Source organism: Vombatus ursinus, unplaced genomic scaffold (assembly GCF_900497805.2).
Source record: "Vombatus ursinus unplaced genomic scaffold, bare-nosed wombat genome assembly UNPS02014813.1, whole genome shotgun sequence".
In the NCBI taxonomy this organism is placed as follows: domain Eukaryota; kingdom Metazoa; phylum Chordata; class Mammalia; order Diprotodontia; family Vombatidae; genus Vombatus; species Vombatus ursinus.
In genome coordinates, this window is record NW_020954591.1 from 28,759,771 (window position 1) to 28,785,827 (window position 26,057).

Genomic DNA, 26,057 nt, shown 5'->3' on the forward strand with positions numbered 1-26,057 from the left:
CCAAGGAAACTTCAAAATGAATATTCACGAAGCAGATTTCCAGTTTTTATTTTTAAAACTGTTAAGAGATAGTTTTTTTGTTTTGTATATGTGTGAGTGTGTGTGTGCGCGTGCGCACACACGCGTGCGTTTATGAATTAGTGGGCAAGGTTTAGCAGAGAATGAAATCCTACTTCTAACACTTGATAGCTATGTGAACCTGGGCAAGTCACTGAAATCTTCTGTGCCTCGGGCACTTATCTAATAATAATTCAAAGTCTGGGTGTGAATCTGCATTAGCGAAGGGAATTCCCAATATTATCCAGATCCTGAGTATTCTGCATAAAAAAGTCCCCTACAGTAAGAGTTCTGGGCTCAAAACCTAAAGGGTTCTTTGTATGATTAGACTAATATGAAACAAATCATTTTTCAAGGAAATATACAATCATCGAGAGAGAGAAATAAATGCCAGCGAATGACACAAGGATTCTATGTGGAAGTTAAAGTGTTTATTGATGTGTTTAAACTTTGTACATTCCCCACAGACCACACTAAGCAGTTTGCAGGTCAAGTTTAATCTGTGCATAGTGGGAGAGACATGGAGGGGAAAGGGGAAAGGGGGGAAAACCCAAAGTCACAGGAAAATAGAAAAAATACACCACAGGTTACCAGAACCTCCAAATTTAAAAAAAGCTGTGAGCATCAACATCAACTATACAAGCATTACAAAGACATGATGGGGAATGCAACAAAAAATTGTCACTGCTCTCCATGGTGTCTATAGATCCAGTTTTCTATAAAAGTGGCAGTATCCTTTTTCGAAATGAAAGCCAACATTCCAGTTTTTTGCCCCCTCCGATGACAGGGGGTTGGTTCTGGGGAGAGTGTTTTAAGCAGCCCAACCCCCTCCCCCATGACTATAAATATTCTTCAGGTGGACATCAAATAAGCTGATGACAAGGGTAAGGGAGAGGTAGTGAGATGAAAACATGTTCAAAAGGACAAATGCCAATGAAGGCAAAAATTCAAAGCTTTGTTCAAGGAAGGAGAAAAGTCAAATGAACTTGATTTGTTTGGGGGGAAGGGAAAGAAGGTTACAAATTAGAGCAGGGAGGGATGGCAGAGCATTGAGCACAACTGCACAGACTTAAAGGAAAACAGACTTAAGAAGAAAAGTGGTTACGGTTACCACCCTATCTGTGTACATCATGCTGGCGAAACACCTCCAAACAACCCAACCGTAGGTTCTTCAAATGCCTTGGTGCATGAAACACCAAGCAACCCAGCAGTGGAAGCACCAGATCTAAGAAACTAATTCTTTAAAAAGTAATGTGTGAGAGATGCCACACAATGTGCTGTAGTGGTCCAGCACCTCATCTCTACCTTTCATTTGATCAGTTTCCAACTTTCCACAAGTTCATTTAGAGGAATACTGCTTTTATATATAAAAGCCAGAATGGTAAATGAGCTACAAGTTCATTTATACAATGCAGTTGGTACAAACGACCTTCATATACAGTCTATCAGAAATAAAAATCAACATCTTCCGTTTATATAGAGAGCTCGTGTGAGACAATACAATAGAATTGAATTTTCAGATTAATTTAAAAAAAGAAAAAACTACAGTCATATATCTGCAATAGATCAATTTTCATTTCATTTAAGAAGATTTATATATCATATAGTTATATTATCATTTTTCACCCATTTAAAAGAATGGAAATTGCAACTCTACAGTAGTACTTATAATCTTAATGATCCAGGAGTTCTGAATGTAAGATGAAATCCTCTTGAAGCAACAGTTGGTCAGTAGCTGATCCAAAACACTGGACCCCTTTTGGCCCGCCTTTTGCCACCTCCTTTCCCACCAGGAGTGCTGCTGCATGTTCATGTCATTTAAATCTGCATCTGCTCCAGGTATTTGTAAGTTGGGTTCTCATAGCCATGGTTCTGCATCTTGTTCAGGTGGCGCTCCTCGGGAGTGAGCATTGGGTCAACCTGGAAAAATGTTGCACAAAAATGTTGGGTCAAGGCTATATAGTGCAAAATAACTGGATCTTCAAGGGCCTACCAGGGACACCCATCAGACAGGGGTGAGTCTGAATTTCCATTGCTCAAGGAGAAGTGTTTCAAACAATTGATTTCAAGATTCCAATCTGAGTCAAACAATCAATTGTAGTTATCACTTCATAATTCCTCATTGTCCCACTAATCCTCAGTGAAAAATAGTAACTTAGTGTTTTAGTCTATGGTACTGCCAATCTTCAAGGCCAATTTTATAATCTATTCCGCTCAAACTGCTTCCCCACTCCTCAAAATATATATTATATATACATATATATATATGTTGCCTAACCTTAGAAAAGAAAACTAATCTCTTAGCCAAATAAATACCTTTTACCCTGATGGAATTAATTTCTTGTTACTATTCCAACAGGCAAAATCATAGTCTCAATTAATATTAGAAGTCCTGATCCTTGTGAGATAGTTCAGCATTTCAAGCAATGCATACAGAGTAGGAGCTCGTCTGCAGAGTGGAAGACTTGCATTAGATGCTGGGGGGGGAACAAAAATGAGATGGTATGGGTCCCTGTCCTTATGGAACCTAGAGTTTAAAATAAATGCATCAGAGGCACACAGAGGAGGGAAAAGACTTCTCAGAAGAGCTAGAATTCCACCTTGGATTTAAGGATGAGAAGGAAATCCCTTATAACTAAGGGGAGAATATTCTAAAAGCATAGAGAGCAACATGAGATGGGATCAAGATCTTAGAAAGTATAATGAAGAGGGCACTGGACATGTAGTCTGGAATACCTGGGATCAAATCCTGACTCAGAATAATAGTTTAAAAGGTCACACTCACTAGCTGAGCAACCCTGGGGGCAACTCACAACCTCTCTGGACTTATTTCCCCATCTATAAAACTAGCAAGTCACCACTATGGTGCCTTCTAGCTCCACATGTGGGTTAATCTTGCTTGGCTACCCATGGACCATAAAGAAGAAACAAAAAAGGTAAGGCTGGAGAAGTGAAACTGCACCCTATCACAGGGAGCTTGAATTTCAACTAGTAGATTTTGAGAATGGGGCATGATTAGAGATATTCAAAAAAAGATAATCTGAGTATTAGAGTCATGCAGGAGGAAGAGCAGGTTCTTGGGGAAAATAAATAAATTTGTATTGAACATTTAATAACTCATCTGTGGGAACGTTTTACATGAGACCTAGTAATTTAATGAGTAATCCAATTGAAAACTAAATGTGTCCAATACCCGAGACAGTAAGATGATAAATTTCCAGGAAATACCTGTTATAAGGGTCTGGAAGCCTAAATTCAAACCTAAGTAACAGAAAGTGTGGCAGCAAGGTGGCACCGTGGATACAGCACCGGCTCTGGAATCAGGAGGACCTGTGTTCAAATGTGGCCTCAGACACTTGATCACTTGATACTTACTAGCTGTGTGACTCTGGGCAAGTCACTTAACCCCAACTGCCTTGCAAAAAAATTAAATTAAATTAAAAAAAAAAAGTGTGGCTCCTTACCTCCACAATCCCATGGCTAATGGTGCCATACTGCCTTTTCCTCAGCATCACCAGGCTAATGACGATGACAGTAGCAATGGCTACTGCAATGACCAGCAGGCCAATGAGAGCACTGCTGCTTAGGCTGAAGTCATCTCGTAGTGATCCTTCAGAGTTCTGAAATTACAACCCGCCAAGTAGGGAAAAAACCAGCAAGAATCTTCAGGTTACCTTCTAAACACAATGAAAACTTCCCTAGGAGCTGCTGCCTCACTGAGGGCACTCAAGTAATGTTTGCCCATAACAAACTATTACATCTATCCTTCAAATACAATGCAACACCAACACACACACTCACATACGTCATGACCTTCCATCAAATGAACATATTTAGACACTCTGGTACAAAACTCCAAATATGTGCCCAAGTACAGAGGTTTTAAACTTATCTCCCAAAGGTCTGAAAAATTAAGATCTAACAAAGTGCTGAAGGTATGTTAAAAGTAGGTTCAATGTAAGTCTCTTTTCCAGCTCAAATGAAGGAAGGAGGAATAGAGAAGCCTCAGAAAGAAATGGCACTATGCCCTGGGACTACATACATACCGGCTCTTCCACAAGTCCTCCAACTCTCTCAGCATTGAAAATCATTTCTTTAACATCCAGGGTTTCGTCAATGACCTAAAACAGTCATGAAGGGATCAGTGACTGTGCAGAAGGGGAGATTTAGAACGGAACACTTGGGAGATGTTAATATAGTCTCTGTGACAACAGGAATGTGGCAGAGGAAGTCAAATACATCCCTCTGGACACCAGCCACTTGCATGGCCCATGTTCCATCCCCCAAATTAAGGGACAAGTACGTAGGCAAGACTATGCTGCAGCTGTCCAAGTGGTTTTGGAGTGTTGTAGTGTTGGCTCGTCAGCCCGTCATGAATTTTTTCCTTTATCATGACACTGCATTAAGGTTACTTAAAAAACTAACCACACATTGGTGTAGTACAATTACTTTGGGGTCCACACATGCCAGGAGATTTGGCTTAAGTATCAAACTTAAACAAACATAACCCAGAAAGTAAAGCTTTAGGGAATAGGGCCATGAAAACAAGACAAATCTCCAGGCAATCTGAGAGCCAAACCTAACTTTTGCCCCTCAGTCAAGTTACCAACCCTCCATCCATTTGAACGTGGCCTCTGTCTAGCATCTCTTTAGTTTTCCAGCTATGAAATCATTTCCCTCCCCATAGCTTAACAAGTAATAGCCAATGGCAAGTTCTGCTATTGATGTAAAAGAGGTTCTCTACTCCCTCTTCAAACCCAGATGTGAATCAGCATAGTAAGTCTGTAAGTAGCTTCAGCCCAGACCTACTAAATCTTCTGGCACCATAAGGATAATGCACACATGATTATTCATCTGTAAAGCATCTAAAACAATGCTACTCACTTTAATTATACTCTCAAAATGAAAATGAGAGGGGAGGAAAGGGAGCTCACCACATTCTCATCCACTTTATTCTTGCTGTTAATCACTTTCTCTTCAGCGCCAATCAGTCCATCTAGCTCTGCCACACCAGACCCTATGCACAAAAAAGATTGCTAATGAGGCTCCAAGAATTTGCTGGCCTTATATAAACCTTTTAGTGTCAAAAACCACTGAAGAAATAGGTGAGCCTAGCACACACAATTGCTAAGACATTGCTTTTTTCCCTGACATTTTAGGAGATGCACTATGAACTATAATGAGGAGTGACACTGGTGTTTTTTGGAAGACTGATATGGTTATGATGAAAGGGAAGACAGCACTGACCTAGAAAAATGGAAGCTGAAATCCTAAGAGATTCCCAGGGCATAATGAATAACCTACACAACACAATCTTCCATAATGCAGGTCACCTATCACCCCCTACCTGCTCCTGCAGTGGCATGCTGGTGCCCTTTAGAATGACCAGTAATGCCATTCCATCAGTGATGAATCAGGGCATTGACCCAGAGATGGGAATATTCTTAACATAAAGGTGATGGGGAGAATATGATTTCACGCATAGAATATCATGATCCAACATCACACATTTATGGTGATATGACACACTAAGTATCATAGTGTGAACAAACTCAGAAACAAAACCCAGAAAAAGAGCAAATTCTCTATTATTTTTAGATTTAAAGTACAGAGACAGAGGGAAGGAAAAGGAGGAGAAAAGAAAGGGAAAGAGAGAAGATGATGGGAGGGAGAATGGAAACGGAGAAGGGTGAAGAAAAGGAGATGAAGGTACAAAGGGAGTGGGGGAAAATAAGAGTTCTAAACCAATGGGCCTGCCAGTATATTGTATATACTAAGTAATTCAAACCAAAATATTGGCTCGTGTAAACGTACTGTCCTTCCTAAGAGAAAAAGACAACAAAGCTTAAAGTCAGGGAAGCAAAGCTTTTCAATTCACAAACTAAAACAGTACTTTACATTCAGCGATTAATAACAGAGCTACCAGGGTTGCTGAGTTTGCAGCTTTGCTAATGCATGACACATTAACTCATTATTCTGAAGCCAAAAGCAGGCACAATTTTTCTCAAGTCTCCCTTTTATGGAAGAACTTAAAACTTTGCTGTTGGTTAAGTTAAATAAGGAGAGGTTTTATTGTTTCAAAAATACCAAGGAGACAGCAATGCTATGCTCCAACAATTTAAGAAAGAAGAACCTGGAAATTTATTGCCTCCCTCAGGATGCTCACTCTTAGTGAATTCTAATTTTAAAAGCTCACATTTTATGAAGCTAGAGCCTTAAAAGAATTAATGGCAGCATTAAATTAAATGAGATAAAAAAATTCCAACCAGCAATTGAGACTGGCTTAATTCTTTTCATGCTGCAACTTAAGTGTTTCTTTAAATTGGCAACAATTCATTTTGATTTTATGGTCTCGAGTCAAAACAAGTAATTTCTAAGGAGCAAGAGGTAGATTATACCTTGGAAGAAGGGAAATTTACCTAAACAGATAATTCAGGAAATGGCAAATTAATTTTTTAGTACTAAGAAGTACAAACTATAGGGTCATATTCATTAGAACGTCTCAAAAAATTCTGGAGACAACTCAACTTCACTAACAAAATGTCACATAGATGCAGACAAATTCCCAAGAAAACAGACACTAAAAATCTTAGTGTGCTACTGAGACCACTTAATTAAATTAGGACATTGATCTCTAATAGCAAATTCACATTAGGAAGATGAGGATGCACTCAAATGAATGTACTATTCAGACACACCTAGATGTGTTCTACCATAGATCACTTTAACTGTCCTCTAATCACCACAGAATGCTTATGTGGTGCTCTCGGCCATAATCTGTTTACATAAGGATGTCAATCAAAAAAACATCAGTGAACTCTCCGGAGACATCTGATGCCACCAAAGGAGCATCCACAGAAGGAACATTGTGCTACCAACGGCTGTTAAGAGAAACACCAACTTTAAAACACGGTACTGTTGTAAGCATTGACAAGGAGCATAGCACAGTGGAAACAGCCCCTGATATGAGTCTAGAGAACTGAAGTTCTGAGTACCAGCTCTGTCACTTAATAGCTACATGACTGAACAAGCCCTCATTTCTCATTCTTAGCTCCTTCAACAATAAAATAGGTATCAAACTTGTACTACCTAAAAGTACTCTGTAAACAGAAACTGACACACAAACATGGAATGTTTTCAGAGGGACGATGGCACATGACTACCCTGGTGTGGGCAAATCTTGCTATGCAAACTCTTTCTCACAGGTGCAAATTAGTAACCAACCCATAATTTATAATCTTCGAGTTACCTGTGACAAAGTTTAAGAAATTTGCTCCTATGGTCACACAGATATTATTTGCTAGAGGCAGGACTTGGACCCAAGTCTTCCTGACTCAAAGGCAAGTCACAAGACAGCCTCTACCTACCCATTACACCGCGATGCCTCTCAAAGGTGGTAACTCTAGAAGTTATTAAATTTCAGTTTATTTCCCAAATAAGCCATTTTCCACCACAATTTCTAACAAGTCAAAAAGAAAAGCCTTGTGAAGATGAAGGACTTCTTAAAAGGAGGATAAAAGGTGAAGAAGAAATGCTGAACAAGAGATCAATGGCTAAGACTAACATTGTTTGCTGACAAAAACATCCCTCAGTAATTCAACGTTAAGTCCAAAGACACATGTATGTCTATCAGCTACTGTATCAAATATGCTGTAAGAAGGCTAGACTGATTCCTGAGCACTATGAGGTGGGCCCCTCTTTGGATGCCCTCAGTGCTACAATCGAAAAATGAGGTGAGGAAGAAAAAAAAAATCAGGTGATGGCATGAAACATAAAATGAAACTACCAACACACTGAGGAAGTGAAAAGTGATGGAAGGCTTATAGGGAGCAGCTTTTACAAACCAACCTTTTTTCATTGGGTGGTACAAATCCGGCTGGGTCTCTAGCAGAAGGGAAAACAACACAAAATAGCAAAAAAGAGGAGATTAAGAAAAAGAAAATTGCTCTCTTCAAAATTTCTTGTTTTTAGCTTTTGCTACTTGTCTTAAGAACAAGGGGCTCTGTCTTTAAAATACAAGACAAAAACTCCATTCTTCCCTAAAATAATTCCCAAAACTTCCTAATATTAAGGCCTAAAGATTTATTAGAGAATATTCTAGTGAAAAAGAAGGGAGAGTTTGGTATTTCTTGGGCCCTGGACAGTAACTGCAGGATAACATGCCCCTAAAAGATGAAGCTCAGTCTGCAGGGTACAGTTCCTTGAGGGAAAAAAAGGACAAGTCTAAATTAGAATTATCTGTGACATATTGACAAAGTAATGTTGTCACTTCTAGGTACCCAATTTGATGTACAACCAAAATGATGTGCCCTTAGAATATGAAAGAACTAGGGCCAACTAGAACGGCTTACATTTCTGATGGGTTGTGGGGGTATTTGTAGGGGAGACAGCTTTAGGAATAAGGCAATGAAACAAAGCACCCTTAAATGTTGCTTAGTCAAATCTTTGTCCCCCAGGAAAATCAGGACAATGGGAATTCCTACCGCTCTTCTGACCTGGAGGCAAAGCCCAATTCTACCAGCTCTTCTATATAAATGCCACCATCTCCCTTCTGCTAATAGAACTAAGAATTTAATACAATAACTATAGCACATGACCATATGCCCATAAGCAGCCTATCAAACAATACTTCTCGGTAGGCACTGGGCCCAGAAGCTTGTTTACTTTCACTGTACAATCAAAGCATCTCAAGTCCTTTATGAAGAGACACAGCTCTCTCTGTTTCCCATTAAACCTATTCCACTGTTCCAAATAAGTGAGCTCAGTGTCCTGGCTCCCCAAGAGAGGTCACATGTTCAGCCATACACACCTTCATTCTCAGATAAGGATGGGAAAGGATGGAAGGAGTGGAAAGGTGGAACCTCATCACTTTCTTCAGAGCTAACTCGGACATCTACTGGAGACTCTGAGATGGATGAGGTGAACTGATCCATATCAGCACGCTGTTCCTGAAGTAGTTCATCTAAAAATAGGCAAAGAGCAAAATAAAATAAAAAACTTTTCATAAGCATCTAGTTTTCAAGTCTTCAAGAAGGCAACTGTTTGCAAGGTACAAATGACTATGATTTTAGAAGGACAGATGTTCTTAGCTTGGTTGAATGGAAAGGAATGGGAAAAAATAGGGACTAAGAAATAGTTGTGAAGAAGAAGAAAAAAAAAAACCATTAACAGGCTACTTCCTTCTCCCTTGCTATTTCACACCCTAGATTTTCTTCCTGTATTTAAATTATTACAAGGTCAGTGAAACAGAAGGCATTACTGGATCAGTCATCACAGCAACTCCTATGCCATTTTTCTGAAGTTGGGAATGTAGATCCTACAAAGAAAACATTTTCAATCTTCAAACAAATAAAGTATTGGTATAATAATTCTCAGTTTCATTGACCTCAATTGCTCCCATCCTCTCTAGCGTCTTCCCACCACAATTAGTAACAACTAATTCCGAACAGAAAAAAAACCATTAGTTGATACCTACCAATTTCTTCCTGGATTTCCTGGGCAACGTAAGGTACTTTGTATAATAGGGACAGGCTCTGATTTCTTCTCTCTTCAATCACATGGAGATGGGTCATTACCTAACCGGGCACAAACATCGTTAAGCAAGTAGCTTTCATTTTTCAGTAACAACCCCAAAAGTCTATCTCCCTGGAAAACCATTTCCAGACCACTCAAAGTCTCAAGCTGAATCTCAGGACTTACAAAATAAGAATCCCCTCACCACTAATGACTAAACTAACACTTCAATAATAAAATATAAAATCTATGCCCAGAAGATATTAGGAACTTTACCAAAATATAAGTAGGTATAAACTTCATTCATAATTCTGCTTATTGCTTAATTTTAAACCTAACATATGTACTAATTGGCATGGTTGGGCAAAAGAGGTTAGTCTAGCCAATTCTTCACCTAAAATACAGTGAACCCTACCTATACTGAATTGCAATTTTAATTACATGGGGCCAAAATATCCAAATCATAGATGACCCCAACTCTTTTATTCCCTTACTTCTCTCTTCCTACAACTGCATGTTAATGTTTATTATCTCCAGAGTCTAACAGAAGAGAGAAAGGTAAACTCAAAACAATTTTAATATGATACAAAATACTAGATCTGACAAAAAGTCACAAGGGAGAAGGATGAAACTATTGATAAAAGTAGATTTTCTGATTATATCACCCTAAAGCACAACTCTTTCTTTTCTAGATAAAAACACAACAATATTTAAGTATTCAAATCTATAATAAGGCCACATATTACAAAACCATTGACAACTAGTTACTTACACTAATAGGGTAATAATACATCCACCTTAATAATGTGAGAGAACTGTGGCATTTAGCAGTCAGCAAGGAAAATTATGATCCACTTTCCTAAAACACCCAAGTACCACTGTTCAGAAGCCACAACACCTACCTTGTCCATGAGATGACTGAACATGTATTAACAAATTTTTCCCTACAGAGGGTGCTCCAAGTCAAGAATCCCAAATGTCTGAACTAGAAAATTAAGTTAAATGGAACTGTTTTTATTATAGATCAAAGCCTTTCTGACCTTTAAAAGGAAGGATGAAAGCAATTTAATTTTATTTTTGCAAGTCTGTCAATCAAATAAACTGATGGAAAAGCAGAGTGCCTAGGAGAAATAATGCAAACTGAAACGGAATTTAAATACTCCATCTTGCCAGAAGTGTGTTGATGCTGTAACTTTTCCAAATGAATTAAAGGACTATAGAGAACACATCAACAAGAACACACAGCAAGAGACAAAAGTTAACAAATGTGTTTCTTTTGCATATAAACCTGCGGGTAGGTTACAAGGGTGTGAAACCTAAGTCTATCACTTCCAGAATCCTATGGAGATCAAACTAAATGACCACTGAATGACAAAACAGAGGTTAATGCAGGAATAACAGAATGTTTTATGTACTTAGTGGGGCCATGAGAAATAAAAGGCTAGCTGAGCACATGACTGCTGCTCTGACAAGATTTTCACACACTAGGGGAAAGACTCCCTCCTCCCCTCCTGTGCTTGGCGATGATTCTATACTACAGCAGCCTGGTGACTCATATTAGAAAAATTAATTTAAATTTAACACAAAGGGAGGGAGCATGGCATCGCTGACAGAAAGTAGGACTCAAGAGTACAGAGGACCCGCAAGTCCTGCTGTGACCTTGGGCAGGACACTAAAATTCCCAGTAGCTCTAGGCAATTCAGCTGTACTGGGAGACCACAGTCCTCACTGGGAACTTAATCTAGTAATAGAAACTCGGGTCCAGCAAATAAAAATAAAAATAAATTAATTAATTAATTAATTAAATTAATGGGAAACAATAACACCCAACAAACAACCTAGCCCTACCAAAGATGGGCAAGAATCCAGTACAATTCTCCTCGCTTATTTATCTCAGCCTGTAATGCCACAATTCTAATTAGCAGCATAGTCAGAGTCAGTTTTGAAAGAAAAATGTTGTTTTGTTCATTTGAAATCTTTGTAGTATCAAAAGATCTACAAAAAAGACGTCTGTCCATTTACTATGCTTGCCAGTACCTCCAAAATGCTAAGAGTAAAGAAAGGCGGAGTTCTGCCCATGTTGCACGGACCTTCTATGAAAGAAAACTATGAACAAGAAGGGCAGACACAGAACAAGTTGGGGAAATTGTGATCTATGCTAACTAGTGAAAATAGCCCCTGGGAGATCACAGATCATCTAAATATTTAAATAATATTCCCTTTGAATAGTAAATTCAAGAAAATGGACATACAGGTCTGACAAAATTAGAGTTGGCCTATGAAATGTATGTATTTCTTGCATAGTCCGGCAGGACCCCTCTTCTCCAGGAACCTGGTATTATTCAATCACTGACTGAACAGCTTTTAAAATAGTCAATGTCAGCTAAAGAATAATAATTTCAGAGTCTTATACTCCATAAAATTAATTCCAGCTTGTCCTGAGTTGAGTTTAGTCTGTGGACTGACCACCTGCTCTCCTTTTTAAAGAAGGCATGAGGTTCTTAAAAATGGAAAAGTATTCATTTTCATAAAATTTTATGTATAGAAGTATTGAGTATCCACTATCTCAAAGACAAGTATATTACTAGCTACACAAAAAATTAACCAAGGAAAAGTGATCAGCTGCAAGGCCTGTCCTCCATTTAAAAAACTTCAGTGAACACTGACTAGGATGGATTACTAAACTGTACAGATGTCACTGAATTTCCAAGTTTAGAAGTTTACTGAGGTTGTAGTTTATATCACAAGATGTAAGTGAACTATAAGTCAATGCACTAAATTACACTGCCATTACAGTATTCCAGGCAATATCCAAAATCAGCAGAAGCTAACCATGCTGAAAAACTGTTGAGTCCATTTGGAAATTGTTTCTTTCAGATATAATCACACATATCTAAACTTTTGATTATCATGAGTGTTTCGTACGCAAAAACTAAAAACAGTTCTTTCACAACAAGTAACACATATCAAATTTCATTATTCATGGATTAATGTGTCAAATTATTGTGAATATTCAGCCAATTAACCAAAGTATAAACAAGGATTCTCAAATGACTCACCAAGAATCACTCTCAGTTCAATAATTTTCTTAGTATTTCTCTTTTATCTTTTATTTTGTATTTATGGAATTAAGCATTTCTATAACACAGTATAATAAAAAATATGATTGCATATGAAACTGCAAATCAATATATAAAGTTATCATGCAATATTATTTCTATTATACCTGGGATTTCATCTGGGCAGCCTTTTCTGGGTCAACTGCCAATACATGCTGGTAATGGCGGATGGTATGTAGGCGATCCTTGTTCTCAGCACGAACATAACGCCTCAAGGCCTGGAGGATTCGGTGAGGCTGGAAGGGGGAAGAATGCAAAAATATAGTCACTAAAGAACTAGAAACATACAGAAAACAATAACTAATCCAGCTTTTTATTGGGCCTTTAACCAATTCTTCTCCATTATTAGCCCAATTTTAGCTCTCAATGTATCACTTGTAGTTTATTTTTCTTGAGCTTTCTCTATTACCCCCACTCATAGCAATCAGTTCTTTAATCAACTCTTGATCTATTAATTCAAAAGAATAAACATTAAGAAATGAGAGCACAATTTTCATGCTTTAAGAGTACGAACATGTCCAGAAGGTAATGAGGGTGGAATAATGGAACGGAAGAAATTGAGACCATAGAAACAAATAAAAAATAAAATAAAACAATTAAAAATAAAAATAAATAAAAGATTAAAAAAGAAGAAGAAACAAATCCCTCTCACTTCAGGACACTAGCCTTTCACAGTTAGCTTGAAGACCAAGTACTTAATATTTTATGCCCTATTTATTAAAGTCTGTGAAACAGTAGAGGAAGATGCTGGGCCATCAAATGTTTGATTAAATTTAGAAGGGCTGTTTTATCATTCTTCCCTTTATACCTCAATCTGAGCAAAACCATCCATGGGGATACTTTTAATGATGCACTGTATCACAACTTAGTTTGACCCTGCTTCTCCATAATGACCAAAGTCACAGGCACAAACTGGTTTCCAAAAGAGATAATTTCCTTAACAAAAATGTAGTTCATCAAGAATTAATGCTGAACACAGCTCACCCGTGGTGGGTCAGATTGCAAGGCAGCTAGGTAATTCTCTAGAGCCATGCGACGACGATCATTCAGCATAGCTTCCACTCGAGCCAGGTGAGTCTCCACCAGCTGCTGCTTCTCACTGGCTGCTTCCTTCTCTAGAGATTTCACCATTGCTTGGAAGTGCTGAATCAAAAGAAGTAGGAAAAATTATGTACTTCACCAGAAGCCAAAAGGTTGCATTAAAGTCAGGGGAAGAGATATGCAAGTATACAATATATACTTGAGTTCTCCAACTAAGAAGTATAGGATTCTTCTACTTGAGCGCCTATTTGTGAAGGCTGATGTTAATCCTAGAACGTTTAGAGAAAGGAAAACACTTAATTTCTTCATAGTTTGCTCTCTTAAGACAAACACTATGAATCATCTACCAATAGGGGTAATATGTTATGTTGAATCATCCCTATTCACTTGTAGGATTGCTGGCAAGAATCTATAGCTGGCCAGATTTGGTAGGAGATACTGAATAGTATCTCCACGAAAAAACACATTGGTGCACACAGGAATTTTAATTTTAATTTTTGACCTTGCAATCATGAGTGTCATGGACTAAATCACTGACCCAGATACAAACACTAGAAGTAAAGACATAGCTCAACTGCTAAACGTCTAAAGAAAAGGCCTTAAAGTAATAAAATCATTCTGCTTTTAAGATGACAGTAAATTCAATCAACCCCTATGAAATCCTAAATAAATGATGTAGAATAATAACTTCTCCTTTAGTCTAGATATTATTTTGGTCTCAAAGACTGGGTGCATTTTGCTACTGGCACTTTAAGGCTACACTCTTAGAAAGCTGGAAATCAAGTTTATCAGAAATAGTTATTTTCTGTCTTTTCAACAGATATGCAAAAATTTCAGTTCTGTTAGGAAAAGCTATAATCTAAACCTGGAAGTGTCAAAACACATCTTCCAGAAAAACAAAACAATGAAGAAAGCCCATAGACACATCTTGTTATCAGATAGTCTGATGGAAAGTTTGGCTTCTTCCTACCAGAACTGAGCAGGCCATAGTCACCTTGGAGATGAAGACACACAAACTATGCACACATGTAATTACTTTGTAATATGAGTTCTCCAACTGAGAGGTATCAGAATTCCTCACTTTCCAAGGTTTTGGCTGTGAACATATTCTCAAGCAGAAGAAAATCGAGGTTTTTTTTCGAAGAAAGATGGTGTCTCCTACCTGAATCAGGGTCTGTCTTTCTGCCTTAGGAAGGTTCTTAGCTTGATGCTCTGCTTCTTCCCATTCCTTCTTTACCTAAAAGATACAAAATCAAGGAATATACCTTCTGCCTTCTCTCCCCCTCCTCTAGTGAGTATTTTTTCCCTCAACATATGGAGAACTCCAAGAGGGAATGCCTATGGGCAAAGGTTTCCACCATTATTTTGTATTGGTAATTTTCCAACAGTAAAATGAGACTGTTGGATTAAGGTATCTCTGAAGCTCTTTCCAATGTTATACCATATGGGTATAATTTTGGGAGGACTATTCCAGAAAAGTGTTTATTTTTAGAGTATTTTTGTACATCTACAATCTAAACCCACACTCCTGTTTCCCTCATCCACAAGTGAATCTTAAAAGCTTCGAATGCTTAGTTGACCATTTTAGATTGAGCTACTTGCTTTCTAAATTTGAAAAATGTTGGAGTAAAATGGCTTTATGCTTAACCAAGGAAACAAAAAGGGGTTAACTATAGAAAAGTGTAACCATAGTTGTTTGATTTTTTTTTTTAATGGTCATAAACCAATATATTTGGAATATGAGAAAGATAATGGAAACAAAAAATTCTGTTTATGGTCTGATTCAGTTTCCTCTTTTGAAAAATGCAGGGGGTTGGTTTAAAAGGCTTCTAAAAATAGGGTACCAGGTTTTGGTTTTTATTATAAAAACTCTTATTAGCAGAGTATCAAATTGATGTGATGATAATGTCAGGGCCTATGCTTACTCTATCCATGCGATTGCGATGCCGAATTTCTAGCTGCTCCTTAGCCTTCTGGAATCTAGCATGCTCATTGTCATCTGCGGAGGTCTCAAAATACACATCAACGTCATTGGTTGGCAGAGGAGTTGGAGGAACTGAAACAAAATTAGAAGGAAGGTTCTGGAATCAAGACATATTGTTGAAAATGTCTGCTCCTCTGCTACTGGGAGAAATGGAAGCTTAGGACCTGCAAAATTGACTTAGGTTGTCTTAAGTTATGCTAAGGAGTACAGAGTTTCTGTTGTCTGCCTTTATTATACTGCAACCAGAAATCTTCTACACAGAAATGTTAGTCAACTATGTTAAATCAAGTTAGTACAGAAATTTAGTGGTATGTCAACCATCTAGATTATCTTCGGCAATAGCACGGCTCAAGTTAATGAGTGTGGGAGAAAGGATTTACTCTATTCTTTTTCAGAGTTTCTTATAATCTAAACTATTTAACCACTATTTTAAAATCCTCTCTTCACCACTAGTACAATCTGAACCAAGATGGATGTACAGGGTAAAGTTGTAACCTTATGAAAACCAACTTTGCCAAATATGAACATACATTTGATTTTAAATTAGTCAAGACTGAAAGTTCCGGCTTTATTTTGCTTTCTGTTATCCACCTTCATGTATCATTTTCTCAATTCATTACCTCCTTTATAGGACAGGAAAGGTAAAAAAGAAGAATTAAATGTACAGAGACCAAATTGTGTTTTTGTTTTTCAGGTTCTGTGAGGAGAGAAGCTGAAGCAACTAACTGAAAATTAAGTGTTGTACATTGCTGAGAGGCACTCACTCACATTATACCTAGTACTTACCAGGAGCACGGAAAACTAAGTTGCTATATTGTACAAAGACAGGAAAACGTTGACTTTAAATTACATTTGAACTTATAAACTATTAAATCTAATTAGCACCTACTGGCCATTAAGTAGGAAACAAAATATTATTTTAAAATGAAACATTCTTTATTACATAAACTGTTATCAATCCCAGGAAAGTGGATGTCTTGCACAGCTGATTCTGCCAACATGCTAAGAAAAAGATCAATGAAACAAATTCACTTGTTCAACCTCTCAAGACAGTATTTATGGAAGTTCTTGTCAAATCATTTCCTCAGCGATTTCACAGGTTAGACAGAATAGCTCTTCACTTGCCAGCAGAGTTTAAAAAACTGTGTAATGCATATAAACCTAAACTGAAGACAAATGCCCAAAAACTATATAATGATGTATTCAATAAAATCCCAGCAACTATTTACCTTCCTCAGAAGTTATAGGATGAAAGCAACTGGGTGACAAACACTTATTCCAAACTCACACAAACTTAACAGGCCACTACAAAAGGTTTATGTACCTTGTCAAGCCAAATCTTTTTAAATAATCTTTTTTTTCCCCTTTCACTATAAATCTATGTTGAAGATTATCTGATACAAATGCTAAAAACACTCATCATAAACTTTCAGATGAGAACAAGCAATAATCTGGATCATTATTCTTCTAAAGACAAGTATTATAGAACAGAATATGGCATCACACAATATGTAACAATTTAACTGGATACATGATGTACAAAATGTTTCTATTATTATTATTCAATTCTAAATCAGCAATCTAAGCTTAGGCTGAAAAGTTTATGTATTAATAGGTAAAAGGACTAAAAGACATCTCATAGAAGCATTCCAGTCCAAACCTTCACTTTAGAGATGAGGAAACTGAGGCAACTCAGGGCGTACATGGAACTTCCACGAAGTCCCACTTAAGTGACAGTAATGAAACATGTAAGCTGCTGCTAGCACCAACCATTCCCTAGCTTGGTTCCAATGGCTTGCACAGCTGGTATAAATGGAGAAATGAGACCCAAATTTGATTAATAAATCTGACTTGGATTAGTTATGTGACACTTGCCAAGTAATGTTTTTGACACACATTTTCCTAAGCTGCAAAATGGAAATAACACTAGCACTAAGACTTGTCTCATAAGGTTGTTGGGGAAATAAAAGGGAGGGGGATGTTTTAAAAAGGGGTGGAGGGTGGGGAGAGAGAGAATAGTGACATGATGCTGTTTACAAAGCATTTTCCTCACAATTGTGGAAAGCAGGTTGCACAATCATTATCCCCATGTATGGATAAGGGAAGATTCAAAGGTGACTTGGCCATGTTTACACCAATGGTTAATAGGGTTTAAACCCAGGAGGACTCTTCTCTTGATCCCAAGTACAGTTTTCATCTGCTAGAATGCATCTCCTTCTCTCTATAAAAGCACTGCTAGCTTACAGTTAATTCTATTTCTGTCCCATCCAGAGACGACCTGCTAAAAACACCTCTTTTCCATCTACAAGTAACACACACAGTCACATCCACACAACCACAGATACACAAAATGGGCAGAATTCACCACTACCGAGGACAATAATTTTGTGAACTGAGTAACTGTCCCATAGTCTTGATTAATGAACCCAACTTTATTTTATCACCCCATATGGGTGCCCTAGAATACCGTCATTTCCAGCAAGATATTTAGTAGTTGTTACTATCTACTCCCAGATTCTTTAAATTGCCTGGCAGTCTGAACAGAAACTAAAGACAGGTTTCTAAGAATTTGGGTAATCTTTTTTTTTTTTTTTTTTTTTTTTACAAAATTGCTGATCATTTTTAAAAGAAAAGAGGCATAAGTGATATAAATGGATTGTACTACTTCTCCTACATCTTACATCTCTATATCTGAGACTGAGCCTACTTCTAGACTGCTTTACATACACTTTATTTTACAGTAGAGTCTCAAATTCAAAGCCACGTTCCAGCTAGAAATAACTTCTTACCATCAAATTCCCCAAAGCTACCAGGTCTACTCCATACTTGCCAACTATCAGCCCATTTAAAAAAAAAAAATCACATGTATGAAGCTTGAAGAAAGAAAATCAGTTTAAGCACAAGCTGAAATTCTAAGTCTCCCCAAACACAAAAGGCTTATAAGAGATGCTTAATGACAGTTTAAGTCAAAGTGTTAAATTAAGGAGATTCTTAAAAATTACTGGGGTGAAAGAGAAGAATGTTTCATTTGATTAAAATCTATCAGAAGCTAGAATTAAACTCTTGAGAGCAAATTCCAACATCAAGTAGTAACTAGTCATTCTAATGAATTCCAGAGTACATGTCAGAATGCCCTTGAATATGTTCTAAGAGTATTAATTAGAACTGCAAAGATGGGGAAATCTAACAAAAGGACATGTCATTTAGACACCCATGGGAAAGAAAGACAACCTTCTTACTCCTATCTAGAAAAGGCCCAGCTCATCATCCTGAATACCTTGAAGTTGCCATTATATTAACTTCTTAGTTATACAGGTGATTCTTATTGTATATGCCAAGAACCACAGGAGCCTAGTTATATCAACATCTAAAATAGAAGCACAAGCAGTGATACCTCAAACCATGGCATGTCCTGATTTCATGGTTTTCCAAGCTAGTATCTAAGTTTCCAGGCACATTCCAACTAATGAGGGAACCAATACAACCAAGTCCTGGGTCTTCAAACTAAAATACTTTAAAATACTAAAAACAAATCTCCAGAAGGCTAGAGCCAAACCAGGGAATATATCATCACCACCACAACCAGCAGACAAAATAAGAATGGGCACATGGATACACTGGTTCTTGGAACTGTCAAAAAAGAAAAGTAAAGCCTAAAATCTAGGAAGCACAGAGATGAAACAAAAACAAAAACAAAAAACGACTGCAAACATCAGAGTCAGCAGGGCACACTACACAGATGTGGTCACAGGGACTGGCCAGAGAAGAAGAGACAGAATGCTGGACAGGACAGTGGCTAGCTGCACAGAGCCAGCCTGAGGCAGGACTTACTCATCGTTTTACACACAGCCATACAATAGTCCTCAGACTCAAAATTGTTCCTGTTGCCTCCGCAGCCGCCATATATAAAGCGCACGCATTTTCCCTTGGAGAGGTCGAAGTACCAACGGGGCATCACGGCCCGGCAGGGCCCTGTCATCGCTTCCTGGGAGCAGACAGCTGTGTGGAGATGGGTTAGAATGTCAGCAGGGAAGAGGTAGGAGCTTCAAATGCTTTTAACATGCTATAGACCAGCAGCCCTTAGGTAAGGTTAATGTTGTATGATATGCAACATCCACGAAGTATCAAAATTTGACAACCAGCAGCAGGTACATTACCAGCTACCTGACTGTTCACAACCTCAAAGGGTTCCTTAATTAAATAAGATAAGCAACTATGAAGGAATTGCAAGTTAAAAGTCATTTGCATGGTATGATGCCTATGATACCATCATGAATAGATGGCAACATTTGCAATGTGCAGCTAGGAGGCCTGGAGTCTTCCTTATCTCTACTTCCCAAGAAATAGACACTTGACCATATCCTGGTTATTCTCCAAGTAGGCCTGTCTTTATTTTTCAGCTCTACAATTGACCCTAACATGCAACCTTCTCCAGTTTCAGGAAATTACTTTATCTTCAGTATGCTGCTATTAAATCTGTCAGATCATTTTTACCTGAGAGATTAAAAAATTTTGACCTGATTCAGTAACATGTAGGTCAGCTAATTTTGCAATCAATATTCCCAACTATGAAAATGTTGCAATGGACATTGGCAGCAATCTACACATTGGAGAAGAGAGAAAGGAAGGAGACTTTACTACATATATATCTATATATTTATGTCTTTCTATATTATATATATATATATCTGCCTGAATATATATATATGTGCTATATAAACATAATGTGAATTTATTAAATAGTATTAATGTGTCTGTGTATGTACATACATACACAAACATACACGATGGAGAAAGGGACTTTCCACTCAGGTCAAATGTGAGAGATGGCATTACAATGTTTAACATATGATTAACATATTCATTAAAGCAGACTAACTTGCCTCTCATTTTCTAGTAAAAGGGAGCAAGAAGTCTCAAAAAAAACCTAATTATTCCAACTGATGGTAAGGTCTTAAACATGCCTATATCCTGTTCTATAATTATAGTCGCAAGTAAGAAAACTGCTTGTGATTCAATCTAGCACCTCTCTCACTAGATGTGTCAGCTGCTAGAGGCACCTTGCCAAGAAAACTGCCTACCAACTTTCAAAATGGGACTAACCAATGCTCCTGACAGTTCATTTCACTTTCGATGCATACAAGCACTATTCTTTAATTTCTGATTTACACATAGTGATTAAAGTTGTTGAAGTACTAACAGTAATAGGATCCAATTATATATGAATTTTAAAGCCATGGCCCTATCCATAAACAAGCCAGGAATTACCTTTAACATCATGAGTTATTTCCTTCTCAGAGAGAGTCCCATCACTGCTAGGTTCAGTTGGAGTCTCTTCAATGTAGCCATCTACTTTGTAGTTGTTATCATAGTAATAATCACGATCTTCTACAACTTCTTCTTCTTCTTCTTCATCCCCTTCTTCCTCATCATCTTCCACAGCTGCTTCTGTGAAGTCTTCTATATCTGCCTCAGTAGGAAATTCACTAGAAGATCAAAATTAGAAATTAAGGTAATTTTAGGCCCTCACACACAAATTTCAATGCACCTATCCAATGACTCTTAGCATTCTTAAGCATTCACATAAAGGTTTCAAACTGTCAAAACATGGTGATGTGGCTTGGAACAGTATAAATATTAATAGTCACTAAGGTTCTCCATGACTTGCTTTGAGATTATGACAATTAGATGCTTCAGGATGGGACCAACGCTGCTTCTCCATTCTCCTAGAAGTTTCCCTTTCTAAAGGTGATATGGAGCTACTTGTGTGTGTACTAAAAACAAACAAACATTTTTCTCAACCCAGAAAGACATTACCTTTTATAAATGTCATAATCTTCATCTTCTTCTTCATCTTCTTCTTCATCCTCATCCTCATCTTCCTCTTTTGAGGAAACAGATTCAATTACTTTGGTTTGGGGGCAGCACACATACTCAGTGCCATGAAATTGGTCCAGCCCACAGGGTAGCAGCATACCATAACTGTACAAGGTCATCCCCTGAGACATACATGCCTAGAAGAGACAGAGAGGCCAACATAGTTGAAGGCTTCACAGACTTTACAGTGAATTTGTTTCAAACATTTCCCTTTTCTGAGTACACTTCACTACAGAAAAATGCCTTATGAAAGAATCAAACTATATCAATATCTAAAATTATCGAGAGCTAGAGGAACCCTGGAGATTGACCATCTAGGTCCAACCTGCTCTTTAATGCTGTTTTTAAAGCAAAAAAGAAAACTGAAGCCTGGAGAGGCAAAATGGACTTGACTAAGGTCACAAAACAATTTACAGGCACAGCCATAATTTCAACTCAAATCCTCTAAGTCCAAGACTCTTTCCACTGTACCTGCTTCTATGAATTTCCTAAAACGCACAATAATTTATGTTATTCTGAACAAGTTAACGTTGAAATATGTATGCAACACCCACACTCAAAGCTTTCTTCCTGCCATATAAAGGTAAAGCTTTGTGCCTATCATTTAGGGAGATTCTCAAACTTTGTAATAGTTTAGTATAGGATAAATGTCTACAATCAGGGTTTGTTTTATTTTTCACTTTAGCAAAACAGGAACATGAAACAAGATTTCCATTGCTACCTATACAAATACTGTAACATACTTCCTATTAGTGGCTATCACTTGTCAGTCAGCTAATGTGCATTTATTAAGGACCTAATGTTTGCCAGGCACTGAACAGTCATCGCTGAACTTCAACAACCTATCAATCATAGATCTGGTATATGCCCAGCATGCCACCACTGACCAACTAGTACACACACTGACCAACTGACAAAGTTTACGAATTTTTCTTTTCGTGCCTAGAATATTCATAACATGACAAAAATAATAACTCAAGTACAAAATAATAACTTAAGTACTCATATTTCCCATTTTCACCTAGCTTTATGTCTTTTTTTTACCTCTTTTGTTACAGCATGCCAGTGTTGGTGATACTCGCACACATCTGTTTTTTCTTTATGGAAAAACTGACACCTCTCTGGGACCAGCAGAACATCACTCACAAATTCACCCACTGAAAAAAGAAAAAGGATTATCAGAGGCAAATTTGCTCTTCAAATCTGTTGATAAAAATAATCTACCAAGAAAGCACAAATACTCAGGGCTATTATAGGATTAATGACACTTCTATTACTAATTCATTTAAAAATTACTTTGCACTCCACAGCCACCCCAAAATAAACTGGTTTCAAGTGACTTTGCTAGTCTAGCAAAATTTAGATCTCAACCAACCTCTCACACCAAATGCCATGATAAGCTCAAAATGGATATAGGTACCAAATATAAAAGGCCACATCATCAACTAATTAAAGAGCAAGAAAGGAGATACTTTTTGTTACTAGGAATAGAGAAATTTCTTGGGTGAATAAGGGAGAGAAAGGATCCAAGTAGACAAAATGGACAATTTTGATTACAGGAAAACTAATAGCCTTTGCACAAACAAGATTAGTACAGCTAGAACCAAAAAGAAAACAGTGAAATAGAGGGACAAAAAACTTTGCAGCAATTAACTCTGACAAAAGATTAATGCTCAAAATTTACCTAGGGAACTGACCTATTCCATAATAAATGGTGCAAAAGATATAAACTGGTACTTCTCAAAAGGCATTGAAAACAATATGAAAAATACCCCAAATTATAAAAAAAAAATGCAAATTACAACTGCTATGAGGTTCTACCTCACATCCATCAGACTGCCAAAGATGACCAAAAAAAAAAGGAAAATGACAAATGCTGAGGGCATCCCTTCACTTTTATTCATTTACTTTGATTTATCAATAATCACTTCCATATGCTTTTGAGTTTAAATTTTTTCTCCCCCTTCCTCCCAACCACCCCCCCCAAGACGGCGCACAATCTGATATAGGCAATACATACACATTCCTATTAAACATATTTTCACATTAGTGATGTTGCAAGTAAGAATTAAAACCAATAGGAGGAATCACCAGAAAGAGGAAACAAAACACAACAGAAGAGGAAAAAAAAATTACAAATAGTATGCTTTGATCTGCATTCAAATTCCATAATTCTTTCTTTGCATGTGGATAGCATTTTCCATCACAAGGCCTTTAGAGATGTCTTAGATCCTTGTATTGCGAGAAAGGTTAAGTTTATCAATACTAGTCATTGCACAACGTTCTTGTGGTTCTGCTCACTTCACTCAGAATCAAACCATACAAGTCTTTCCAGGTTTTTCTGAAGTCAGCCTGTTCATCATTTCTTATAGCACAATAGTATTCCATTACATTCATATTCCACAACTTGCTCAGCTATTCCCCAATTTATGGGCATTCTCTCAATTTCCAATTCTTTGCCACCACAAAAAGAGCTGCTATGAATATTTTTGTACATGTGGGTCCTTGCCCCATTTGTATAATCTCTTGGAGATATAGCCCTAGAAGTGCTATTGCTGGGTCAAAGGGCATGCACACTTTTATAGCCCTTTGCTCTCCAAAATGGTTGGATCATTTCAGAACTCCACCAACAATGCATTAGTGTTCCAATTTTCCCACATCTTCTCTAAAATTTATCATTTTCCTGTTTTGTCATCTTGGCCAATCTGACAGTTGTGATGTGGTACCCTCAGAGTTGTTTTGATTTGCATTTCTCTAATCAATAGTGATTTAGAGCATTTTTTCATATGACTATAGATGGCTTTAATTTCTTCATCTGAAAACTGCCTGTTGATATCCTTTGACCATTTATCAATTGGGGAATGACTTATATTCTTATAAATTTGACTTAATTCTCTATATATTTTAGAAATGAGGCCTTTATCAGAGAGACTGGTTGTAAAAATTCGAAAAAGCACACTTTTGGTACTCCTAAAAGAGCTGTGAAGTGATACGGTCATTCCAAAAGAAAGTCTAGAACTACACTCAAAAAATTCAGTGAATTGTGAATACCCTTTGATCTAGCAATACCACCACTAGGCGTATACTCCAGGAAACACCAAGGAAAAAAGAAAAAGGATCGACATACAAAAATATTCATAAGTACTTTTTTTTCAACAAAAATATTCATGGTAAGTACTTTTTTTCCTAGTTGACAAGTGGAAACTGGGGAATAAGTGAACAAATCTTTTTACATGAATGCATTAGTATTTTGTTGTATCATAAAAATGCCAAGGAATGGATTAGAGAAACTTGGGAAAACTAGGATAAGAATACAGGGTAGGACAGATCAGAACAACATACACAATTAGCACCAACACTGTAAATAAAAACAAATTGAAGATAATTAAGAACTTGAAGCAGAGGATAGTAATAGTGACACCAAAAGAAGAAATACTGCATAGTCCATTAAGTATTTTTTTTAATGCACAAAAGAGAAGTAGGTTCAAAGGGAAACAAACAGGAACTAATATGCTAAATTTAGTACTACTCTAAAAACCCCAAGTTGTAAGTAATGAAATAATAAGACAATTTTATCAACATATTCTTTCTGTTCTTTCGATGTAGAAAAATATTCATGTTTGTGAAGTTCAGAATAAGAAACAAAAATCTTTCAACATTAATGAAGTACTTTTCTTACGTGCTAACAAATAGCTCCTGTAAAAACAAGAAGGGATGGAGGGTGGGGAAGTGGCTTACAAAAAAGGAAGGACAAAAGTAACTCGAGTCCAACTGGTCCAGTTAGATCTAAGATCATAGCCCAGTTTGTCAATCATTTTCAAAGTCTGTGCTCACCAACTTTACTTTCATAGTTTTGGTTTTGAACATGGATAGGGATTCAAGATAGTATATGTGAATTTAATGGCACAGAGAACTACTGGGAGGCAGAAATTCCTTTACTAATGCAGGTGAATATATTCTCTGCAAAACAGAATCTTTTTTGTTTTTATATTTACTGATTACTCCCCACACCTCCATTCAACAAGAATATATTCCCTTAACCTCCCACCTACCCCTTGAAAAAAACAAAAACAAAAAACAAAAACATAGTGCTTGTAACAAATATGCATAGTCAAGCAAAACAAATTCTCATGTTGGCAAAGTCATGTTATCATACTTCATCATAGGTCCTCTGGAATTCTTGCAGAGATCCTTACAGAGTAAGAACTCAACCAGAGTTCTTACACATTTCAAAATTGTCTATCTATATAATATTGTGGATCCAAGTGGAGAAAATGGAAGAAAAAAAAAATGTTGCTGGGGCTATGGGAAAACTGGTTTTTTAATGCACTCTTGGATGGAGATGTGAATTGGTCCAGTCATTCTTGAATGCAATTTGGAACTATACCCTTAAAACTATCACACTGTACATACCCTTTGACTCTGTAATAACTGCTACTAGGTCTATACCACAAATAGATCAAAGA

General features: G+C 37.2%; 1 protein-coding gene across 1 annotated transcript in view; it reads right to left on the bottom strand.

The window, feature by feature from the left end:
• Positions 1-466: 466 nt before the first annotated feature.
• APLP2 (amyloid beta precursor like protein 2) overlaps positions 467-26,057 on the bottom strand; it is a 91,168-nt gene continuing 65,577 nt past the window's right edge. The window contains exons 4-17 of the mRNA XM_027877556.1: positions 22,636-22,748; positions 21,532-21,728; positions 20,983-21,200; positions 19,546-19,713; positions 15,656-15,786; positions 14,893-14,967; positions 13,674-13,832; positions 12,797-12,925; positions 9,533-9,632; positions 8,867-9,019; positions 4,992-5,074; positions 4,104-4,178; positions 3,522-3,677; positions 467-1,977 (exon numbers count right to left, since the gene is read on the bottom strand). Of these exons, the coding sequence (XP_027733357.1) occupies positions 1,876-1,977; positions 3,522-3,677; positions 4,104-4,178; positions 4,992-5,074; positions 8,867-9,019; positions 9,533-9,632; positions 12,797-12,925; positions 13,674-13,832; positions 14,893-14,967; positions 15,656-15,786; positions 19,546-19,713; positions 20,983-21,200; positions 21,532-21,728; positions 22,636-22,748 (1,859 nt within the window). The 3' untranslated portion in view covers positions 467-1,875. The remainder of the gene's footprint in view (positions 1,978-3,521; positions 3,678-4,103; positions 4,179-4,991; positions 5,075-8,866; positions 9,020-9,532; positions 9,633-12,796; positions 12,926-13,673; positions 13,833-14,892; positions 14,968-15,655; positions 15,787-19,545; positions 19,714-20,982; positions 21,201-21,531; positions 21,729-22,635; positions 22,749-26,057) is intronic.